General features: G+C 36.8%; 1 protein-coding gene across 1 annotated transcript in view; it reads right to left on the reverse strand.

Moving 5' to 3' along the window:
* Nucleotides 1–15,385: 15,385 nt before the first annotated feature.
* Nucleotides 15,386–22,003, reverse strand: part of RPGR (retinitis pigmentosa GTPase regulator) — a 63,026-nt gene continuing 56,408 nt past the window's right edge. The window contains exon 18 of the mRNA XM_024764566.1: nt 15,386–16,074. Within this exon, the coding sequence (XP_024620334.1) occupies nt 15,865–16,074 (210 nt within the window). The 3' untranslated portion in view covers nt 15,386–15,864. The remainder of the gene's footprint in view (nt 16,075–22,003) is intronic.

Below are 22,003 nucleotides of genomic sequence, written 5' to 3' on the forward strand. Positions count from 1 at the left end.
GAAAACAAAGGTATTCAGATTGGGAAGAAAAAGTAAAACTGTCTATTCAAAGATGAAATGATTGTCTATGTAGAAAATCCATCGGAATCATCAAGAAAACAATTAGAACTGATAAGTGAGTTCCCTATACTGTAAATTATATAAACAATTGGAAGTTGAAATTTAAATATAGTACCATTTGTAATAGCATTAAAATATGAAATATTTAGGTATGAATCTGACAAAAGCTTGTAAGATCTGAATACCCAAAACAATATTAAGTGAAATTAAAGTTCATGGATCAGAAGACTCAATATTGTTAAAATGTCAATTCTCCCCAAACTGTCCTATACATTAAACTCAGTTCAATTCAAATCACAATCTCAGTAGGCTTCTTAAACAGAAATTAACAGACTGATTTTAAAATGAATATAAAAATGAAAGGGCCTAGAAGAAAAGAAAAATTTGGAGGAATAACACTCCTTGACTTGAAGATTTATTAAAAAGCTACATTAATGAAGACAGTGGTGTTGGCATAAAGGTAGACAAATAGATCAATGAAAACAGAATAGAAAGTCCAGAAATAGGTCCACACATATAAGAACAATTGATTTCCGATAAAGGTGCAAAAGCAATGCAGCACAGAAAGGATAGTCTTTTCCTTTAGTGCTGTTAACAATTAAACATTCATATCTCAATAAATAAAAAACTTTGACCCATACCTCACAGTAAAGACAAACATTAATTCAAAAAGGATAACAGTCCTGAATGTAAAACAAAACTGTAAAATATCTAGAAGAAAACATAGGAGAAAATCTTAGTGACCTTGGGGTAGGCAAAGATTTCTTAGATATGACATCAAAAGCACAATCCATAAAAAAATAATGTTAAATGGATTTCTTCAAAATTAAAAACATCTGCTCTTTAAAAGGTAGTGTTAGGAAAATTAAAAGGCAAGCCACAGATGGAGAGAAAATATTTGCAAATCACATATCCATAAAGAACTCTCAAAACTCCATAATAAGAAAATAAACAACCTCACCAATTTGGAAAAGATAATCCAAAGTAGATATATGGATGGCAAATAAGCACAGAAAAGATGCTCAACATCATTAGGGAAACTCAAATTAAAACCATAATGAAAACACTATATACCTTTTAGAACGGCTACAGTTGAAACAGCTTACCGTATGTACCAAGTGTTGGCTAACCCACTTTGTTGATTCACACTGGATTTGTAACCTGAGCTCAGAATAAACCTTTGTTAAGTCATTGGCTCTGAAGTTAGTTCATCATCACAGGATAAACTGGTTTGTCCATCAGGGTTCAATTAGGGAAGCAGAACCACCGTAAGCCACATGGAATTTGAAATTTATCATAAGGATTAGACCTTAGGCAATTGTGGGAATTGGTGAGGAACTGTATGAAAAACTTGTCTCTGCTTATGGTGATGAGCCTGAAGTCACTGCAAGTAGCAGGGCTAGCTGTCAGCAAGAAAAGCTGGATGTGAAGTGGGAGAGAGCAAGGACAAACTGGAACTCACAAAGTGGAAACCATCTGTCGTTACCATCTCCAGCTTCAGTGATGTGGGTGACCTGCAGAAATTGGCATCTTTTGTTATGCAGCTGCATATGCAAGTGGCCCAGAACTTGAAGTTGAAGGTCAGGCAGGAGCTGAAGAACCTGCGGGCCCAGCTGCTATCCGGTGCTAAGAAGGTAAGCCAGCATACCAGTGGCAACGTGTGCACTCTGCAGTATTGCCTGGTACCTTTCACTGACTTTCAGAGAATAATTACTACTGAATCTTTACCTTCTACAATCTCTTGTGGCCAACCAGAAATCAGAACCACACAAGGAAGGCAATTCTGAGAAACACAGTTCCGGGGTTAGCTAAGCTGACACAGTACAAAGCCAATAAACATAGCCTAACTCAACACAGACCCCAGCGGATATGGCAACGGGACACCGAGAAGAGGACTTATCAACAGAACTTGAGTAACACAACAAAGTAAAACAAGACAGGATCAAAATGAAGAGCATTTTATTAGCTACACCTGGCTAAGGATATTCATTTCTTCAGAGAGAGAAAAGGAAATTAATGTGGAAGTGAAATAATTACTATACACAATTTAAAGTGTCGTGATTAAGAACACGGGTTTTGTAAAGTTAGAAATCCATTTACAAGCTGTGTGGTTTCTTTAAAAATATCATCTCTTTTATTTTTCTTATTAAAAAAATTTTATTATTTTATTTAATTATTTTTGGCTGCGTTGGCTCTTCATTGCTGTGTGCGGGCTTTCCCTAGTTGTGGCGAGGGGGGCTACTCTTTGTTGCGGTGCATGGGTTTCTCACTGTGGTGGCTTCTCTTGTTGCAGAGCACGGGCTCTAGGCACATGGGGTTCAGTAGTTGTGGCACAAGGGCTCAGTAGTTGTGGCGCACGGGCTTCGTTGCTCCACGGCATGTGGGATCTTCCCGGACCAGGGCTCGAACCCGTGTCCCCTGCATTGGCAGTCAGATTCCTAACCACTGAGCCGCTAGGGAAGCCCAAGCTGTGTGCTCTGATGCAAGTTCATTATCTTCTCTGTGACTCACTTCTACATTTGAAAATTGGGATAATAACTCTTCTCATACGCTTGTTGTGAAGATTAAATGACTTAATAAAGAGAAAGCACTTAGAACAGTGTGTGGTGTATCAATGCTTATTAAATGTTATTGTTATAATTACTGTATATAATCATGCTTTAACTTTGTAATGAAATATATACATTTATGATTCTCATTGTCTTCATGAAGTTCTCAATGAAATGCTTCCTCCATGTGTTATGGAAGGTAGATACTTGGAATGGGAGTGTCTGCCTGACAGCTGAAGGCAAGGTTCTGGTGTCCAGAATGGAGAAAACCAACTCTGCAGTTCTCTCTTGCTGAATGCTTCCCATTCAAGAAAGTGTCTGTTATATTATATACCTCATTAACATGAATTATTATCACTTCTATATATTTATATATCTCATCAACAGAGGAGTTATGACATAGGAAAATGATATATTCATTCCATGAATAATCAGAGAGAAGGCAAAAACTGTCTACTTTAAAAAAAAAAACTCTTCTAAAATCTTCCCTGTGTGTTCAGTGAAGACTTCTCAGGTAAAGTCAAAGTAACAATCAAGTACAACTGAGTCTACCAGACTCAGTTCTGGACCTGGGATGATTTTCACTAGAATGTGTGTACTTGTGTGTGTGTGTGAGGCTGTTACCAAATCAGAGTTTATATTTAGTAGATTTTCACAGCCAATTTGGTTGATTTTATTGTACTATTTTAAAACAGTCAGTACCTTTTGGGAGGAAGGCCTGGGGAGCCATGATTATGCAAGACCATACTGGTTAAGAAAGTTTATATAAAGCCTTCTCCTTTTTGTAACCTAGATATGGCTGAGCCTTTCCAATTTCTGTTAGCCCAAAGAAGTCTTTAATGCTATATAAAATATCACGGACTTGCATCCTAATGAATCTCATGTCTGGGGTTTTTCCAGGGTAGTGAGCAGGGCTCTCCTCTAGTACCTGGTGGTTATGGATGATTCCATGCCACGGTTCACGAAAGGGGTTGACTCTGTCCTCTTGTCTCTAGTGGAGCCTGTAAGGAAAAATATTTCCCCAAGTTCCTGTCTCTTTCTGTCCACACTGTTCAACTTAACCTAGATCAATTGTGGTTTTTTTTAAACTGAGGGATCACTGCGGCAAAGACTTGTTTAATAACAGAAGCCTGATTTTTAGCTAGGCACATTGCTTCCCAGAATAAAGAACTACATGTTCTGCCTCTGAACCCCTTGTTGTGGAAATGTGATCAAGTTTTAGCCAATGGGATTTAGCGGAAGTGGTGTAAGCAACTTTGGGAAGAGTTGTTTAAAGGAGCTAACTCAGTTGGGGTTGCTTTTCTTCCATTCTCTTTCCTAGACTACATATGTAATGGCTGGAATTCCAGCATCTACCTTGGGACATGGGGTGACCTTAAGGACAGAAGAAGCCACATGGTGAGAATGGCCGAGCAAAAGTTAAGATGATTCTGTATCCCTGATGATTTTGTGGAGTTGTCATAACTATTGAAGACTGTCTACCTGTGAACTTGTTCTATGCAAGAGAATAAACTGTTGTGTTTTTAGCTACTATATTCAGGTCTCTATTACTAGTACTTGAATGCAAATATTGGTATAGTTAGGAAACCTTAGAAGGTTATTTACTTCCTGGCTCAGGTCTTTGCCAGGATGGTACCCCCAGTGGATCCTCCTTCAGCTCTTAATCTAGCTTTCTCACCTCAGGTTGGTGACAACTGACTAAATTCCAATGGCCGTTGAATCCTCTCCTATATGATTGCCTCATTCCTTTATACAGGAGGAATTTAACCCCTGGGTTCCTTCAAGCATTGAGTGATATCTTTGATTTCAGCTAGCAGACCTGGAGAGAGACTGGTTGTTTGCTCCAGAGCAGTCTCAGTTTTATGAATGAGGATGGTTCTGGATCATCCAATTCTAGTTTAAACACCTCCTCAATGAAAACTGCAAGGTTGATGGCCCATTTAACTATGCCACCCATTGTGTCAGCTTAGGTCCTCTGGAAAGCAGGTGCCAATGTGAATTAGATGTGTAGGATATTTTGGGGGGGGGGGTAACACCTGTGAGGGATAAAGGGGAGAGGATGAAAACCCACAGATTTGCCAGACCGAAGTGATGGATTTGGTTTGTAACAGAAGGGGGAAACCCTCCCAGCTTTGCTAGTCCAAGGCTGAGGTCCTAGGTTGAGGTTGATTATAGCCAAATATTTAATGGGGAGATCCTGAAACCACTGAACCAGAGAAGTGCTGAGATAAGTCCATACCAACCTCATGGACTGCTAAACTAAAAACATGAGGGAGACCCAAAAGATCCTGGGGAAAAGTGAAAGCCAAGGGAAACATAAGAACTGGCTGCAAGTTTGAATGCATTCCTTAACTATGTACAGTTCAATCAGCAGAGGGTGGAAGCCTTATGAGCACAACTGTTTGAATACAACTTCAGCCAAATTAACTGGCTAACCAACTGAGCTATTCAGACACAGAGGCAACCTTTAGGAAGTTGGGCTAAAATGCAAAACTAATTAAAAATCTGAACAGAGACATCAGCAACTGGATACTGGGGAATGAGGTGGGATGATGGGGGTTGGAGGTGGGCGAAGACAGATTCTGCAGTTTAAGTTCAGACAAGTAACTAAACATCAAACAAATAAAACAACTATACAAAAAACTTCCAGAATTGGAAGACTGGGATTGGCACACATATACTAATATGTATAAAATGGATAACTAGTAAGAACCTGCTATATAAAAAAATAAATAAAATTCCAAAAAAAATTCCAGAAAAATAAAACAATCTTGAATTATTAGAATATATGATATAAAATATTATCTAAAATGTCCACTTTTAAACCAAAAAGTACTGGACATACAAAGAAACTGAAAAGTGTACCCCAGACTCAGGAAAAATGTGGTCAATAGAAACTGACTGTGAGTGGACCCAGATATTGCATTTAGCTGAGAATGTCTTCAAGGTAGGTGTTATAAATTTGTTCAAGTAATTAAAGGAAATTATGTTTAATGAATTAAAAGAAAATATGTTAATAATGAGTCAATAGAGAATCTCAATAGAGAAATAAAAATCATAAAAAAGGTCTAAATGAAAATTCTAGAGTTGAAAAGTACAATAACTGAAATGAAAAATTTAACAAAGCTGTTTAAAATATCAGTTTAGTCAATTTCTTTAAGTTCTATCTTTGGGTAGTTAGAGAGGATAAATTATTAGTCTTTTCCTACTAAAACATAGACAATTTCTAAAAGGCAGAGAAAATTATTTTCCAATGGTGCTTATGTTTCTACTTCCTTTTTTCTCTGGAAACTTTTGAGGTGGTTAGTAACAAATTGTTGAAATATGAAAACAATTTGCCAACTTCCAATGAGACTTACACAAATATACGAAGAAATTTTCTGGCAGTGGTTTTTGGGAGGTCAGATTTTTGCCCCAAGATTTAGAGGGTTTGGTAGGCTATTTTATCATTTATAAAATCATTTACATTATTTTCAGAAACCTGAACATGGCAGGTAGTTGCTCAAAGGAAAATGTACTGTGCTTGTATTACAAAACCAAATTCCTTCAGCTTCTTCAGCTATGCTTAAATCCAAATAGTTCAGAGGGAGGGTCCATGTTTCTCTCTGTTATTTGGGTTTCCATTTCTCTTTCAACCTTGGCTACTTCAATCCCTTCAAGGCCTCTTTTTACTGTCTCTTATGGTTTATGAAATGTCACATTTCTTCCAACTTCTCAATTTTCTCTTTTATGATCATTCCCCTTAGTATTAGATACCAATCCTGAGGAAAGTGTGCTTCTAGGCCTCCTTTTGAGGATTCAAAATCTACAGGATTGGGAATTTTAGGGAACAAGTGACATACAGGCTTGGAAACTAAACACCCATTGCCTAATTGACATTGATTTTATCAGTTTACACATACTTCTTACTCCTTTTCTTATTGCTTCACCCACACACTGTCTGAGCCCTGTGTCTTATATTTCAATTCTTGATGGAAGTAAAGAATTTGCTGGTTTTCTAAATAAAACAATCCTGCTACTAAGAAGTCATAACCCTACAATGGAGTTCTGACACTGACCTCATGCTGAAGACAGAGGTGTGGTCTTTTGGAGTACCTTCTCTTCTGACCCCTGAAAGTACTTACTTTGATGCCTTTGTGGCTGGAGTAATCCCTTTATTAGTGATTGTGAAAGATGGCCAAAATACTATCCAATATGTTACTCTATTCAACTTTTCAGGAAAGAGGAGGCATAAAATCCCTTGTAAGCCATCTCTTCTTGGAAACAAAACTTGCTTTCAAATCAATGCAAATGCAGTCTGTTACAAACATAGGAAACAGACAAAATGTACTGATTATTTCATTTGTTTGATGTTTAGGCCCTTCTACGAAAACAGGGGATAAATTCCTGTATCAGTAGATTGTTGGGAGCCAAGAAGTTTTCGCCATTAGAAGATGGCCGACACCCTGCTTCTCTTCCTGCTTAATGAGATAAAAGCCCGCGCCTAAAAACGAAAGCCCGCGCTTCCAACGAAAGCCCGCGCACGCAGCACCAATGATAATTTGCCAAGTACTTCCCTTATTCTGGATCCCGCCCCCCTTTCTCTGTACTGTATAAATACAGCTACTGCAGCAATAAAAATTTGAGGCTTGATCAGGATTTTGTCTTGCCTCCATTCTTTCGCGTCTCCTGCCCCTTCTTCCCTTTTCAACCCCTACAGGTTCCTCCTCGGACTCACAAGGATTTGTCCTGCTGGTCGGGACTCCCGGGGACGCCCGGGGCCGTGCACAGTAGATCACTGACACTTTCTATTTTTCTGTTTCTCCTTTTTCTACCTCTTCCCACATGTACAAATGCTGCTGCCATCACTACCATATAAGTCAAAGAATCACTTTTCTAGCACTTAAGTGGAGAATGAAGAATGGGATAAGGTTATATTCCATATGTGCATTCTTCTTGGAGTACCTCTGTGATGCTCACCCCACTGACCACATCCAATTTATAATATGTGCTAAGACATACGGTACACATGTTGTGGCTATGGATAATATTTTTATATACTGTAATAATGAATGTGTAATGAGTGAATTTTTCTCAAGTCTATATGACTATCTGCGTGGGAAGCAGGAAGGGAGGAAACACGCCTGTGTGGATCTTCACTGAATACTCTGGAGAAGAACAGAGGTGATAAACAAAACCTAGAGGACAAGACCATTCACTAGGGTACAAGGGAAACAATCAGGGGTGATGTCAGCAGGTCCTCGTGATCAAAAGCAAGAATAGGGTGGGAGGCCTCCAAAGCCCAAATTAAACTTTTATATATTTTCCAGTATTCTTAGTAACACACAACTATGCTTTGGAAACTTGGCTTTTTGTGCTGTTGGCAATGTCTTAAAATGAGTTTTAAAAAAAGTATAAAGTATTCCATACTCCTTCATTCTTAATTGTGAAAGTACATGGATATGCCCTCCATTGGCACACAGAGTAAGTATATTCAATTGTGTTGAGCCCTTGTTTTCCTAGGCTTACAATTAGCCTACATTTTTCAATTTTCCTTATAGTAAGTTGGGCCCATGCCATTGAATGCCAGTGGAACGTGGGCATAAGTGATATATACAACTTCCAGGCCTGGAGGATGGCAAGACTCCAAGGGAATACTAAAGCCACCAAATGATAAGAGACAAGATTCCTGAATTACTGTGTGGAGGAAGGTCACACAAGTGGTACGTAGACACCACTGGTGTAGTTTGACATGTCCAAGAAATAAATACTCAGTTAACTCAGATTTGGAGAGTCTTTGTTACAGAAGTTAAACTACCTAGACTAATACAACTAGTATCTTTCAGAGAAAACAATGTGGAAATTTCTTCTAATTATTATAGTAGTTTGCTTGTGAGAGACAACATTCTGAAGTTTTGTAGTAATTTGTCAGTTCAAATAAATTATTCTCCACTTGATGTTATATCACAATTACCTTGGAAGCTATTTTAAAAGATATGACCAGCCCTAGCCTTGACCTAGTGAATCAGAACCAGGTAGGTCATAGGCAGTTACGTTTGAAAAATTTCCCTGTGTTTTACATATACCCTTGGCTAAGAACTACTACTCTAAGATAACCCAAATTTTACCTTTAGATCAAAAGTTAGATTTTCAAGTCTCATTGTCTTAGGTCCATATAATTTATTTGACTGAATTGGGTTTTTTAAAAAGTATATTCAATGGTATTGTAAAAACTAATGTAATAAAACTGACCTTTATTGGGTGTACAGTTTTTACAATGTATAGTTTTAGGCAATACCACCAAAATCAAGATACAGAACAGTTCCATCACTCCAAAAACACTGCCTCCTACTATCACTTCATAGTCACACTCTCCTCCTACCCCAACCCACTGCAATCACCCAAGGTCAGCAGAAGGAAGGAAATAATACAGATCAGAGGAAATAAATAAAAGAGAGATATAGAAACAATAGAAAAGATCAATAAAACCAAGAGCTGTTTTTTTCTTTGAAAAGATAAACAAAACCGACAAACTTCTAGCCAGGCTCACCAAGAAAAGAGAGAGGACCCAAATAAAGTAAAAAATGAAAAAGAGAAGAAACAACAACAAATACCGCAGAAATAAAAATCATAAGAGAATACTATGAACAGTTATATGCCAACAAATTGAACAATCTAGAAGAAATGAACAAGTTTCTGCCAGAACTGAGTCAAGAAGAAACAGACGATTTGAACAGACTGATCACTAGAAGTGAAATAGAATTTGTAATAAGAAACTTTCTGCAAACAGAAGTCCAGGACCAGATGGCTACACTGGGGAATTCCACCAAACATATAGAGAAGAACTTACACCTATGCTTCTCAAACTATTCCAAAAGATCAAAGAGGAAGGAACACTCCCAAATTCATTCTATGAAGCCACCATCACCTTGATTCCAAAACCAGACAAAGATACTACAAAAAAAGAAAATCACAGGCCAATCCCTTTGATGAATACAGATGCAAAAATACTAAACAAAATATTAGCAAACCAAATCCAACAATACATTAAAAGGATCATACACCATGACCAAGTTGGATTCATTTCAAGGTCGCAAGGATGGTTCAACATATGCAAATCAAGCAATGTGATACACTACATCAACAAAAGAAAAGAACCACATGGTCATCTCAATAGACACAGAAAAAGCATTTGATAAAATTCAACGTCCATTCATGATAAAAACTCTCACCAAAGTGGTATAAGGAACATATCTCAGTATAATAAAAGGCATTTACAACAAACCCACAGCCAACATAATACTCAACAGTGAAAAGCTGAAAGCCTTCCTACTAAATTCAGGAACAAGACAAAGATGCCCACTCTCACTACTTCTATTCAACATAGTATTGGAAGTTCTAGCCATAGATATCAGACAAGTAAAAGAAATAAGAGGTATCCAAGTTGGAAGGGAAAAGTAAAACTATCACTATTTGCAGATGACATGATACTCTATATAGAGAACCATAAAGACTCCACACAAAAACTATTAGAACTAGGGAATTCCCTGGTGGTCAAGTGGTTAGGACTTGGTGCTTTCACTGCAGTGGCCCAGGTTCAATCCCTGGTTGGAACTAAGATCCTGCAAGCCGTGTGGCATGGCCAAAACAAACAAACAAAAACTATCAGAACTAATAAATGAATTCAGCAAGGTAGCAGAATCTAAGATTAATATACAAAAATCTGTTGCATTTCTTTACACTAACAATTAAATACTAGAAAAAGGAAGTTAAAAAAAACAACAATCCTCTTTAAAACTGCATCAAAAAAATACCTAGAAATAAACTTAATCAAGGAGGTAAAAGACCTATATGCTGAAAGTTACAAAACTCTGATAAAGGAAATTGAAGATGATTCAGAGAAATGGAAAAATATCCCATGCTCTTGGACTGGAATAATTAATATTGCTAAAGTGGCCATACTACCCAAAGCAGTCTACACAGATTTAATGCAATCTCTGTCAAAATACCCATGACATTTTTGACAGAACTAGAACAAATAATCCTAAAATTTATATGGAACCACAAAAGACCCAGAATTGCCAAAGCAATCCTGAGGAAAAAGAACAAAACTGGAGGCATAACCCTTCCAGACTTCAGACAATACTACAAAGCTACAGCAATCAAAACACGTGGTATTGGCACAAAAACAGACAGAGATCAATGGAACAGAATAGATAGCCCAGAAATAAACCCACACACCTATGGCTAATTAATGTATCACAAAGGAGGCAAGAATAAAGAATGGAGAAAAGACAGTCCCTTCAACAAGTGGTATTGGGAAAGCTGGACAGCTACATGTAAATCAATGAAATTAGAACACTCCATCACACCGTATTAAAACATTAACTCAAAATGGTTTAAAGACCTAAATATAAGACATGACACCATAAAACTCCTAGAAGACAACATAGGCAAAACATTCTAGGACATAAATCATAGCAGTATTTTCTTAGATCACTCTCCCAAGGCAAAAGAAATAAAAGCAAAAATAAGCAAATGGGACCTAATAAAACTTAAAAGCTTTTGCACAGCAAAGGAAACCATCAACAAAACGAAAAGACAACCTATGGAATGGAAGAAAATAGTTGCAAACGATGCAACCGACAAGAGGTTAATATCCAAAATATACAAACAGCTCATACAATTCAGTATCAAAAAAACCCAAACCCAATAAAGAAATGGGCAGGAGACCTAAATAGACATTTCTCCAAAGAAGACATATATATGGCCAACAGGCATATGAAAAGCTGCTCAACATCACTAATTATGAGAGAAATGCAAATCAAAACTACAATGAGGTATCAGCTTGCACCAGTCAGAGTGGCTATCATCAGAAAGTCTACAAATAACAACAAGGTCCTACTGTATAGCACAGGGAATTTATATTCAATATCCTGAGATAAACCATAATGGAAAAGAACATAAAAAAGAACATAAAAAGAACATATATATAACTGAATCACTCTGCTGTACAGAAGAAATTAACACAACATTGTAAATCAACTATACTTCAATTAAAAAAACGTATATCACACACAAAAAGTCTACAAATAAATGCTGAGAGGTTGTGGAGAAAAGGGAACCCTCTTGCACTGTTGGTGGGAATATAAATTGGTGCAGCCACTATGGAGAACAGTATGGAGGTTCCTTAAAAAGTTAAAACAGAACTACCATATGATCCAGCAATCCCACTCCTGGACACATATCCAGAAAAGATGAAAACTCTAATTTGAAAAGATACATGCATCCCAATGTTCATAGCACCACTATTTACAATAGCCAAGACATGGAAACAAGCCAAGTGTCCATGAACAGATGACTGGTTTAAGAAGATATATATATCTTCTTATACACACACACACACACACACACACACACGAAATATTACTCAGCCATAAAAAAGAATGAAAAAATGGCATTGCAGCAACATGGAGTAACCTAAAGAACATCATACTAAGTGAAGTAAGTCAGACAGAGAAAGACAAATACTATATATCACTTATATGTGGAATCTAAAAAATAATACAAATGAACTTATATACAAAAGAGAAACAGACTCAAAGACCTAGAAAACAAACTTAGTTACCTAAGGGGAAAGAGAGAAGGGGAGGGATAAGTTAGGAGTATGGGATTAAGAGATACAAACTACTATACATAAAATAGATAAGCAACGAGGATTTACTATAAGCACAGAGAACTATATTCAATATCTTGTAATAACCTATAATGGAAAATAATCTAAAATACACACACACACACACACACATATCTGAATCAGTTTGCTGTAAACCTGAAACTAACACACTATGTAAATCAGTATTCAATTCAAAAATGAAAGTTTCAATTTAATTGAAAAGTTTTCCCAAATTAGTTTACACTTTTATATAATTTTTGTAATTCTTAATTACTCTCTGCAGTAAATTACATAATTATACCAATTAAGGAGTTACTATAAATCTGATGCTAAGTTGGAAATTATAAGTTACATAAAAATATAAAATCAAATATTCCTATGTACAGAACTTTAATGATTTTAAGCAATTAATAGACTGAGATATTATAATAGAAAACTTCTGTTGTAATAAACACACTCATAGGGAAAATTCTGTAACTTTTAGAAGTACTGTGCTACTATTTAGACAAATTCTAAACAAAGTATTTGTAAAGATTACTTCTGAGAAACTTCAAAAGCTTTTCTAGAATATAAAAAAATTTTTTTTCCATCTTGGGATAGATGTTAACCACGAATCAGATAAGATTTTTCTTAAAATAAAAACATATTAATGTCATTTAAAGTTAGATATAGCTCTCTAGTCCACTGCTAACCTTACCTTTAAGATATCTCATTTATCATAATACACATATTATACATACCAGATGAAAATGAAAGCAAATGGAACTAGTTGGGAATGCAGCTTGGCCTGGTCAGATAAAATTTCCTGCTGTAGTTTTCGTAAATAATTTTAGGGTTAGGATAACATTTCCTGGCGTTTCAGTGATTAGGACTGTGTATTAACATTATGCCAAAGCAGTCATCCGTCACAATTGTTGGAGGGACTGCTATTAAGCCTGTTTGTCTGTTGTCTCTTAACTTCAATGTAGCTTCTTCCAGCAGAAACATCTTACTTTATTGTATTCAATACAGTTACACTCGATCATCCTCCCCCAACTCTCCACACTCCCAAGAAGGCTTAGTATGCATTCGTATGCAATAAAAAAATTACCTTCTTAGTAGAATCATCACTTTTCTAATTAATTCAACTCTCATTTCCTGCTTAAAATCTGAGGCCAAACTAGGGAAGATTACAATTGAGATAAATCCAGGGCCTAATTAATTATTTCAACATGTTTTCCTTGTAAACAAACTTCTCGTGCCAAAATAATGTATTTTGTTTAAAACAGAGGTCACAATTTGCCCTTTGTGGGCAAACTGGGCCTGCAGCTATGGTTTGGCTCTCCCTGTTTATGTACATGCATGCACACATGGACATGTACACGAATGAGTTGTCTATATAAAAACCCGCATTTCCACCTTCTTTTTAAAATGGCTGAGGGGAAGCCGCCCGGCTAGCTCAGTCGGTAGAGCATGAGACTGTTAAAATGGCTGAGGGTCTGGCAACACTGGGCCCAGCATTGAGAAACAGCAATTAGCAGGTAGAACAGATTGGCAGCAGCTCCATTACGCTTATCTGTTTAGCCTCTGAAAATACTTCAGTTATGCGATCCCTGGTTTAAATGTAGTTTTTGTTAAATTTAATAAAATATCCCCTCATTCCTGAGATGAAGACTCCAATTTTCTGATTTGAGAGAGGCCCTTTCCCAGAATAAAACTGATGTTAGTTTCTACTGCTGCATAACAAATTACCATAAAGTTAGTGGATTAGAACAACATATAGTTATTATCTCATAGTTTTCATGGGTCAGGAGCCTGGGTACTACTTAGCTAGGTCCTTTGCTCAGGGCCTCACAAAGCTGCAATCAGGGTGTCAGCAAGGTCTATGGTCTAATCTGAAGATTGGGTTCCTCTTCCAAGCTCACTGGTTGTTGGCAGAATTCAGTGCCTTGCAGTTGTAGAGTAGAAGCCTTCAGACCCTAGAGGCTTCTCACCCTGGCACATGGCCCTCTCCATAATATGGCAGTTTGCTTCTTCAAGGCCAACAGGAGAGCATCTCTACTGCTTTGAATTGCTCTGAATTCTTCCAACTCTGACATCTAGATCTTTTTTGAAAGGGCTCGCCTGATTAGGTCAGGCCCACCTAGGATGATCTCTCTTTTGCTTAAAGTTAACTCATTAGGAATCTTAATTATATCTGCAAAATATTTCATCTTTTCCACATAATACAACATAGGCAATGGAGTGACAGCTCATCATATTCACTGGTCTCCCCTACTCTCAAGGGGAAGGGATTATTCAAGGCAAGTATACCAGCAGGCAGGAACCTTGGGGGCCATTTTAGGATCCTGCCTATCACAACTGGCATGTCTTAGTATTACTGTGAGTTTCACTTCCACTTGGTTTCTATAGTTTATATTTTGGCAAAGTATTTTTACAATACTGTACTAGTACTATAGTGGCAATAGCAAAATTTTTTATTAAACTTACCTTGAATAAAATTAGAATTCCACTAAATGTAATATAGGAGACTATTTTGTAAGATTTCAAAATCACATCTATTCTAGACTAACATCCTTACAGCCCTTGTATGTGAAACACAAAGATGGAGTATTTTTGTCTTGTTTTGTTTAAATGGGGCAATGGTCACTGTGATTGAATAAGCAAATGTTTTAGTCAGAAGTTAGAATGGGAAAAATGAAGGTAGTTTGATCAATTAAATAAGTAGCATCTGTGAGCATAGGAAAGCAATGTTTCTATTAGAGCAGACTTAGCAGCTTTACCCTTCCTACTCCTTGTGGCAGAGCACTGTGTGACACAGCCAACCTTAGTTACCACTGTCATTGCTAGAGACAGCTGCAATGAGCCAGTCTGGCTGTGTCCGGTTCTCCTAGACTGGTGATCTGTGGCATGGTCAAACAGTGCAGATAATCTGCAATGTTTTCAGGTCAAATCACCTCCCTAAAGAGAGGAGCGGGAAGCAAAGAAATTTCAACAGTTTCTCCACAAAGATGTCCTGTTTATACAGTTGCCCTGGTACTTTCTTTACTCAAAGGGAAATGCATTTTGCATCTTTCAATATTTTAAAATTAGATTTTTTTTTGCCCCTGTTTTGTCAACTGATAACTCCAAGTACCTCCAAATTTTATTCATATTCACCCATTTAAACAGTGGAATTGACCAGTTATAGTTTATTAAAGTATGTTCATTAAAAACAATTTTGACTCAGTTTTTGAAAATTGCAAATACATTAAAAACTGTTAGTGTCATGAGATTGCAAATATTTCCTTATGAAATTATAAAGAGGTAAAATTTAGTAAAAACTATGAAATGTCTTAATTTAAGTTTCACATATAAAAATATATTTTATATTGCAACACTGAACAGTTAAGGCCACAATGCTTGAAGGAGAGTCTGAGGTACACATATTCTGAAATTGCTTGTCAAAAATATCAGCATTTAAATAAATATCAAAACTGGTCATACTATTCAAACCAAATAAAACACGTTCTTAAGTTATATCTTTAAAAGTTTGTTATTAGAAACTTTCCGTCAGAGCTCAAATGTTTTTCAAGTATAAATTACAATGGGCATGGTGACCATGAAAACATAAACATATATTCACAGTATTATGCAAGATTTTGACCTTCTCTCCATATTTGGGGGTGAGGTTTCCTGATGATTTTGCCCCATGTGGTTCTTGTTGGCATCTTTCTTATTCTTTTTAAAAGCTATTTTATCTCCTATTGATTTTATCTCTGGGAGTGGCTCATTATTATTCTGCTTTCTACTTTTCTGGCTCGTCAATGACATCCTTTTAAAGAGGAAAATCTAGAAAAAAAACACACACGCAGAGAATTCATTTCAGTAAGCGAAACTGTCACTTAACAGTATTTAGGGGGTATAATTTTCAACAAGTCTTAACATTATTTCATCACATCTTTATGAGGCACCACAATGGTACAGTCTCAGCATCCACCAGCCTTTTTTCTTTTACCAATTGCAATCATGATTCTTCCCTAAAACAAGACCTTTCAGGGTTTACCTTTCAACACTATCAGTGCTTTGGTAATATGTTAACATTTTTCTTCAAAGAACAAATTTAGTATTTCACTTTGTTTTGTTATAAGAGAAAAAGATGAAAACCAGCATCTTCTAGAGGACATACCTCCCCATTCCTGTAGATCAGAACTTCTGGCAAAGTGTTAGTGCTGCCAAATGATGGGGGTGGGAGCCCCAGGGGTCTGAGTAGGCAGTTGGATATACAGACCTGCTGCTCAGGGGAGGCCAGGGCTGCGGACAGGCAGAATGCAGATAACAGCTGAAGAGACGAAAGTAGACCCCATAACCCAGGGATTCCAGGTGGGCAGAAGAGAAAACAGAAGAAAAGAGACTGAGGAAAAGCCAAGTGTGAAAGGTAGGCAGAGGAAGAGGAGCCAGCACTGAGGACTGAGTTTTGTAGGAACAAAATCAGGAAAAAAAGGCAACTCAGAAGTCAGGGGAGGAAAATATCAAGAAGAGAGTGGCCAACAAGGCACATGCAGGAGACATCAAGGAAGATGATAACTGAAAAGTTCCAAATGATTTAAGCCCTTTGAGGATTTAGCCAGAGAGAAAACAGGATTCCTAAAGCATGACAACCCAAGTAATGGTTTTGACAAGATGCCGAAACCAAAGAACAGCTGAAGATCTGGCTCCTTCAGAAATTAAAATGGTGCGAATAATAATAGCTTGCCTTTAGCCTTAAAGAATGGAGGAACTAGAATGAAAAGTTGTAACCCAAAAAGTTAGCCTAGATAAAGAGTCTATGAACTAAAATGGGAGAACTCCTGTTCCTGTTACTGCGTAGGAATATACACATCTTGAAAAATTCTGCCACTACAAAATGCCAAGAAATGCTTTAGAAGTATACAAAATATAATTTTATAATGTGTAGGTAAGCTCACATAAAATGAAGGGAAATCCCTGTGGGACAAAAAAAGAGGGAGCAGGAAGCCTCAGGGGTGAGTTGAGTACTGAAATGGCTTTTATTGATCTCATAACTTCAACTCTTGGATTTTAACAGATTTGATCTCACAAAATATGGAGAAATGGAACTGAGACTCCTATGTAAAGTGGGGACCCTCTGAGAACTAGGCCTTTAATGTAAGTCCACCTACAAACAATGGAAGAGAACAAAATAACATGTCTCTCTCAGCCTAATGATGTTTTCCTAATGTGAGTTTGGGGTTCATATGTACGGTACTGGTGAAAACCCTTAACTGAGACATTGACTAAAAGCTGTCCCGAAATGGTAACACCCAGGGAAGCTAACAGAATTTTATATAAATTCTCTATGGATGGACTTACAGTAATCTAAGCTTTAAAGGATTTCCACAAAAAGTCCTGGTTGAACATGAATCTACAATCCAAATTTCAAAACACAGAAGGAAACAAGACACCACTACCAAGCCAGCCAAAGCAACAAACAGATTTAGACTCTGGAGGATGTCTGACATTGGAATAACTAAATACAGAATATAAAATAAGTTTGCTTAAGTTATTTAAAGTACTATAATAAAAAACAGGGTACTAGGTAAACAAAACAAGGTAAAAGATCAGATTGATTTGAAAAAGAATCAAAATAGAATTTCACTTCAAAATGTGAAAAACATAACTGAAATTAAAACTCAATAAGGAGGTTAAATAGCAGATTAGTCTCAGATGAAAAGATACTATGAAACAGACAAGCTCTGAAATTTCCCCAAATATCACATAGATACAGAAAATATAAAAGTAAAAATTAAAAGACACAGATAACAGAATAAAAAGTTTTATTATATTTGAGCTCCAAAGAGGAGAGAGGAAATATTCAAATATATAATGGATGAGAATTTTCTTAAAATGATGAATGACATGAATTCTCAGATTCAAGAGTCATAATGAATTGGAAGAAAGTTAAAATAAAAAAACCTCACATCTAGGCATCTCATAGTGAAATGAAGCACATCAAAGACAAACAAACAATGTAAAAAGCAGCCAGACAGAAATGACAGATTATATGTGAAGTTAACAGCAATTACACTAAAGCCAATTTCTTAAGAGCCACAATGGGAGCAAATACTAAAAGAAAACAACTGTCAACCAGCCATACCACCATTAATTTTCCAGTGAGTAGCAACTGCAAAAGTCAACTTCAGAACGAAATTTATGGCAGTAACTTCCAAAGGATTTCTTCAGGAAGAATAAAAAACACTCTAGAAGGGACATCTGAGATGTGAAAAGGAATGGTGAATAAAGAAAGTGGTATAACAAATAATGATATTTGATTGATGAGGTTAAAAAAATTAATACAATACTCGATACAATAACATGTAAAATGGGAAAAAAACGAGTGATAGGAGAGAAAACTCTTCTAAGATCCTGGTAATATTTGGGAAAAAGGAACACTGATTAGCTTTAGATTTTAGGTACATGTTAAAAAGTATAAAGTCAGAATCCACCTTATAGGCCATTTACAAGAGACACATCTAAAGTACAAGTAGAAGTATAAGAATGAAAAAAGATATATTAGGAAAATGCTAACCATAGGAAAACTAGTATAGCTATGATAATATTCGATAAAATAAAGCAGCATTTTTTTAGGAACAAAGAAGAATACTACCAGTGATAAGATAATAGACTTAAACCTAATGATATCAATAATTAGATCAAATATAACTGGTCTAAATGCTCCAATGAAAAAGGCAGGGCCTTCCCTGGTGGCGCAGTGGTTAAGAATCCACCTGTCAATGCGGGGGACACGGGTTCGAGCCCTGGTCCGGGAAGATCCCACATGCCACGGAGCAACTAAGCCTGTGTGCCACAACTACCGAGTCCACGTGCCAATACTATTGAAGCCCACATGCCTAGAACCTGTGCTCCGCAACAAGAGAAGCCAATGCAATGAGAAGCCCGGGCACCACAACAAAGAGTAGCCCCTGCTCGTCGCAACTAGAGAAAGCCTGTGCGCAGCAACGAAGAACCAATGCAGCCATAAATAAATAAATAAATAAATAGGTAGAGGTTTTCAGATTAGATAAAAAAGCAAGACCCTGGTGCTCCAGCAAATGGTGAAAGCTCTCTCAGATATCTACATCTCAACGCGAACACCCAGCTCCACTCAGTGACCAGTAAGCTACAGTGCTGGACACGCTGTGCCAAACAACTAGCAAGACAGGAACACAACCCCACCCATTAGCAGAGAGGCTGCCTAAAATCATAAGTACACAGACACCCCAAAACACACCACCAGATGCGGTCCTGCACACCAGAAAGACAAGATCCAGCTTCATTCACCAGAACACAGGCACCAGTCCCCTCCACCAGGAAGCCTACAAAACCCACTGAACCAACCTCCCCCAATGGGGGCACACACCAAAAACAATGGGAACTACGAACCTGCAGCCTGTGAAAAGGAGACCCCAAACACAGTAAGTTAAGCAAAATGAGAAGACAGAGAAATACACAGCTGATGAAGGAGCAAGGTAAAAACCCAACAGACCAAACAAATGAAGAGGAAATAGGCAGTCTACCTGAAAAAGAATTCAGAGCAATGATAGTAAAAGATGATCCAAAATCTTGGAAATAGAGAAAATACAAGAAATGTTTAACAAGGACGTAGAAGAACTAAAGAGCAAACAAACAATGACGAACAACACAATAAATGCAATTAAAAAAAAAAAAATTCTCTAGAAGGAATCAATAGCAGGTAACTGAGGCAGAAGAATGGATAGGTGACCTGGAAGATAAAACAGTGGAAATAACTACCACAGAGCAGAATAAAGAAAAAAGAATGGAAAGAATTGAAGACAGTCTCAGAGACCTCTGATACAACATTAAACGCACCAACATTCAAATTATAGGGGTCCCAGAAGAAGAAGGGAAAAACAAAGGGACTGAGAAAATATTTGAAGAGATTATAGTTGAAAACTTCCCTAATATGGGAAAGGAAATAGTCAATCAAGTCCAGGAAGTGCAGAGTCCCATACAGGATAAATCCAAGGAGAAACACACCAAGACACATATTAATCAAACTATCAAAAATTAAATACAAAGAGAAAATATTAAAAGCAGCAAGGGAAAAGCAACAAATAACATACAAGGGAATCCCCATAAGGTTAACAGCTGATCTTTCAGCAGAAACTCTGCAGGCCAGAAGGCAGGGCAGGACATAGTTAAAGTGATGAAAGAGAAAAACCTAAAACCAAGATTACTCTACCCAGCAAGGATCTCATTCAGATTCAATGGAGATATTAAAATCTTTACAGACAAGCAAAAGCTAAGAGAATTCAGCACCACCAAACCAGCTTTACAACAAATGCTAAAGGAACTTCTCTAGGCAGGAAACACAAGAGAAGGAAAACACCTACCATAACAAACCCCAAATAATTAAGAAAATGGTAATAGGAACACACCTATCGATAACTACCTTAAATGTAAATGGCTTAAATGCTAGAAACAAAAGACACAGACTGGCTGAATGGATACAAAAACAAGACCTGTATATATGCTGTCTACAAGAGACCCACTTCAGACCTAGAGACACATACAGACTGAAAGTGAGGGGATGGAAAAAGATATTCCATGCAAATGGAAATCAAAAGAAAGCTGGAGTAGCAATTCTCATATCAGACAAAACAGACTTTAAAATAAAGACTATATGTTTTATTATAGTAAATAAAGAGACAAAGAAGGACACTACATAATGATCAAGGGATCAATCCAAGAAGAAGATATAACAATTGTAAATATTTATGTACCCAACATAGGAGCACCTCAATACATAAGGCAAATGTTAACAGCCATAAAAGGGGAAATTGACAGTAACACAACCCTAGTAGGGGACTTTAAAAACCTACTTTCACCAATGGACAGATCATCCAAAATGAAAATAAATAAAGAAACACAAGCTTTAAATGATACATTAAACAAGATGGATTTAATTGAAATTCATAGGACATTCCATCCAAAAACAACAGAATACACTTTCTTCTCAAGTGCTCATGGAACATTCTCCAGGATAGATCATAACTTGGGTCACAAATCATGCACTGGTAAATTTTAAAAAATTGAAATTGTATCAAGTATCTTTTCCGACCACAACACTATGAGACTAGATATCAATGACAGGAAAAAATCTGTCAAAAATACAAACACATGGAGGATAAACAATACACTACTAAATAACCAAGAGATCACTGAAGAAATCAAAGATGAAATCAAAAAATACCTAGAAACAAATGACAATGAAAACATGACGACCCAAAACCTATGGGATGCAGCAAAAGGAGTTCTAAGAGGGAAGTTTATAGCAATACAATCCTACCTCAAGAACCAAGAAACATCTCAAATGAACAATGTAACCTTACATCTAAAGCAATTAGAGAAGGAAGAACAAAAAAACCCCAAAGGTAGCAGAAGGAAAGAAATCATAAAGATCAGATCAAAAATAAATGAAGGAAACAATAGCTAAGAGCAATAAAACTAAAAGCGGGTTCTTGGAGAAGATAAACAAAATTGATAAACCATTAGCCAGACTCAACAGGAAAAAAAAGGGAGAAGACTCAAATCAGCAGAATTAGAAATATATTTTCACAGAAGTAGAACAAAAAAATATTTCACAATTTGAATGGACACAAAAGACCCCGAATAGCCAAAGCAATCTTGAGAAAGAAAAACGGAGCTGGACGAATCAGACACCCTGACTTCAGACTATACTACAAAGCTACAGTAATCAAGA

This window comes from Neophocaena asiaeorientalis, unplaced genomic scaffold (assembly GCF_003031525.2).
Source record: "Neophocaena asiaeorientalis asiaeorientalis breed wild unplaced genomic scaffold, Neophocaena_asiaeorientalis_V1.1 scaffold870, whole genome shotgun sequence".
In the NCBI taxonomy this organism is placed as follows: domain Eukaryota; kingdom Metazoa; phylum Chordata; class Mammalia; order Artiodactyla; family Phocoenidae; genus Neophocaena; species Neophocaena asiaeorientalis.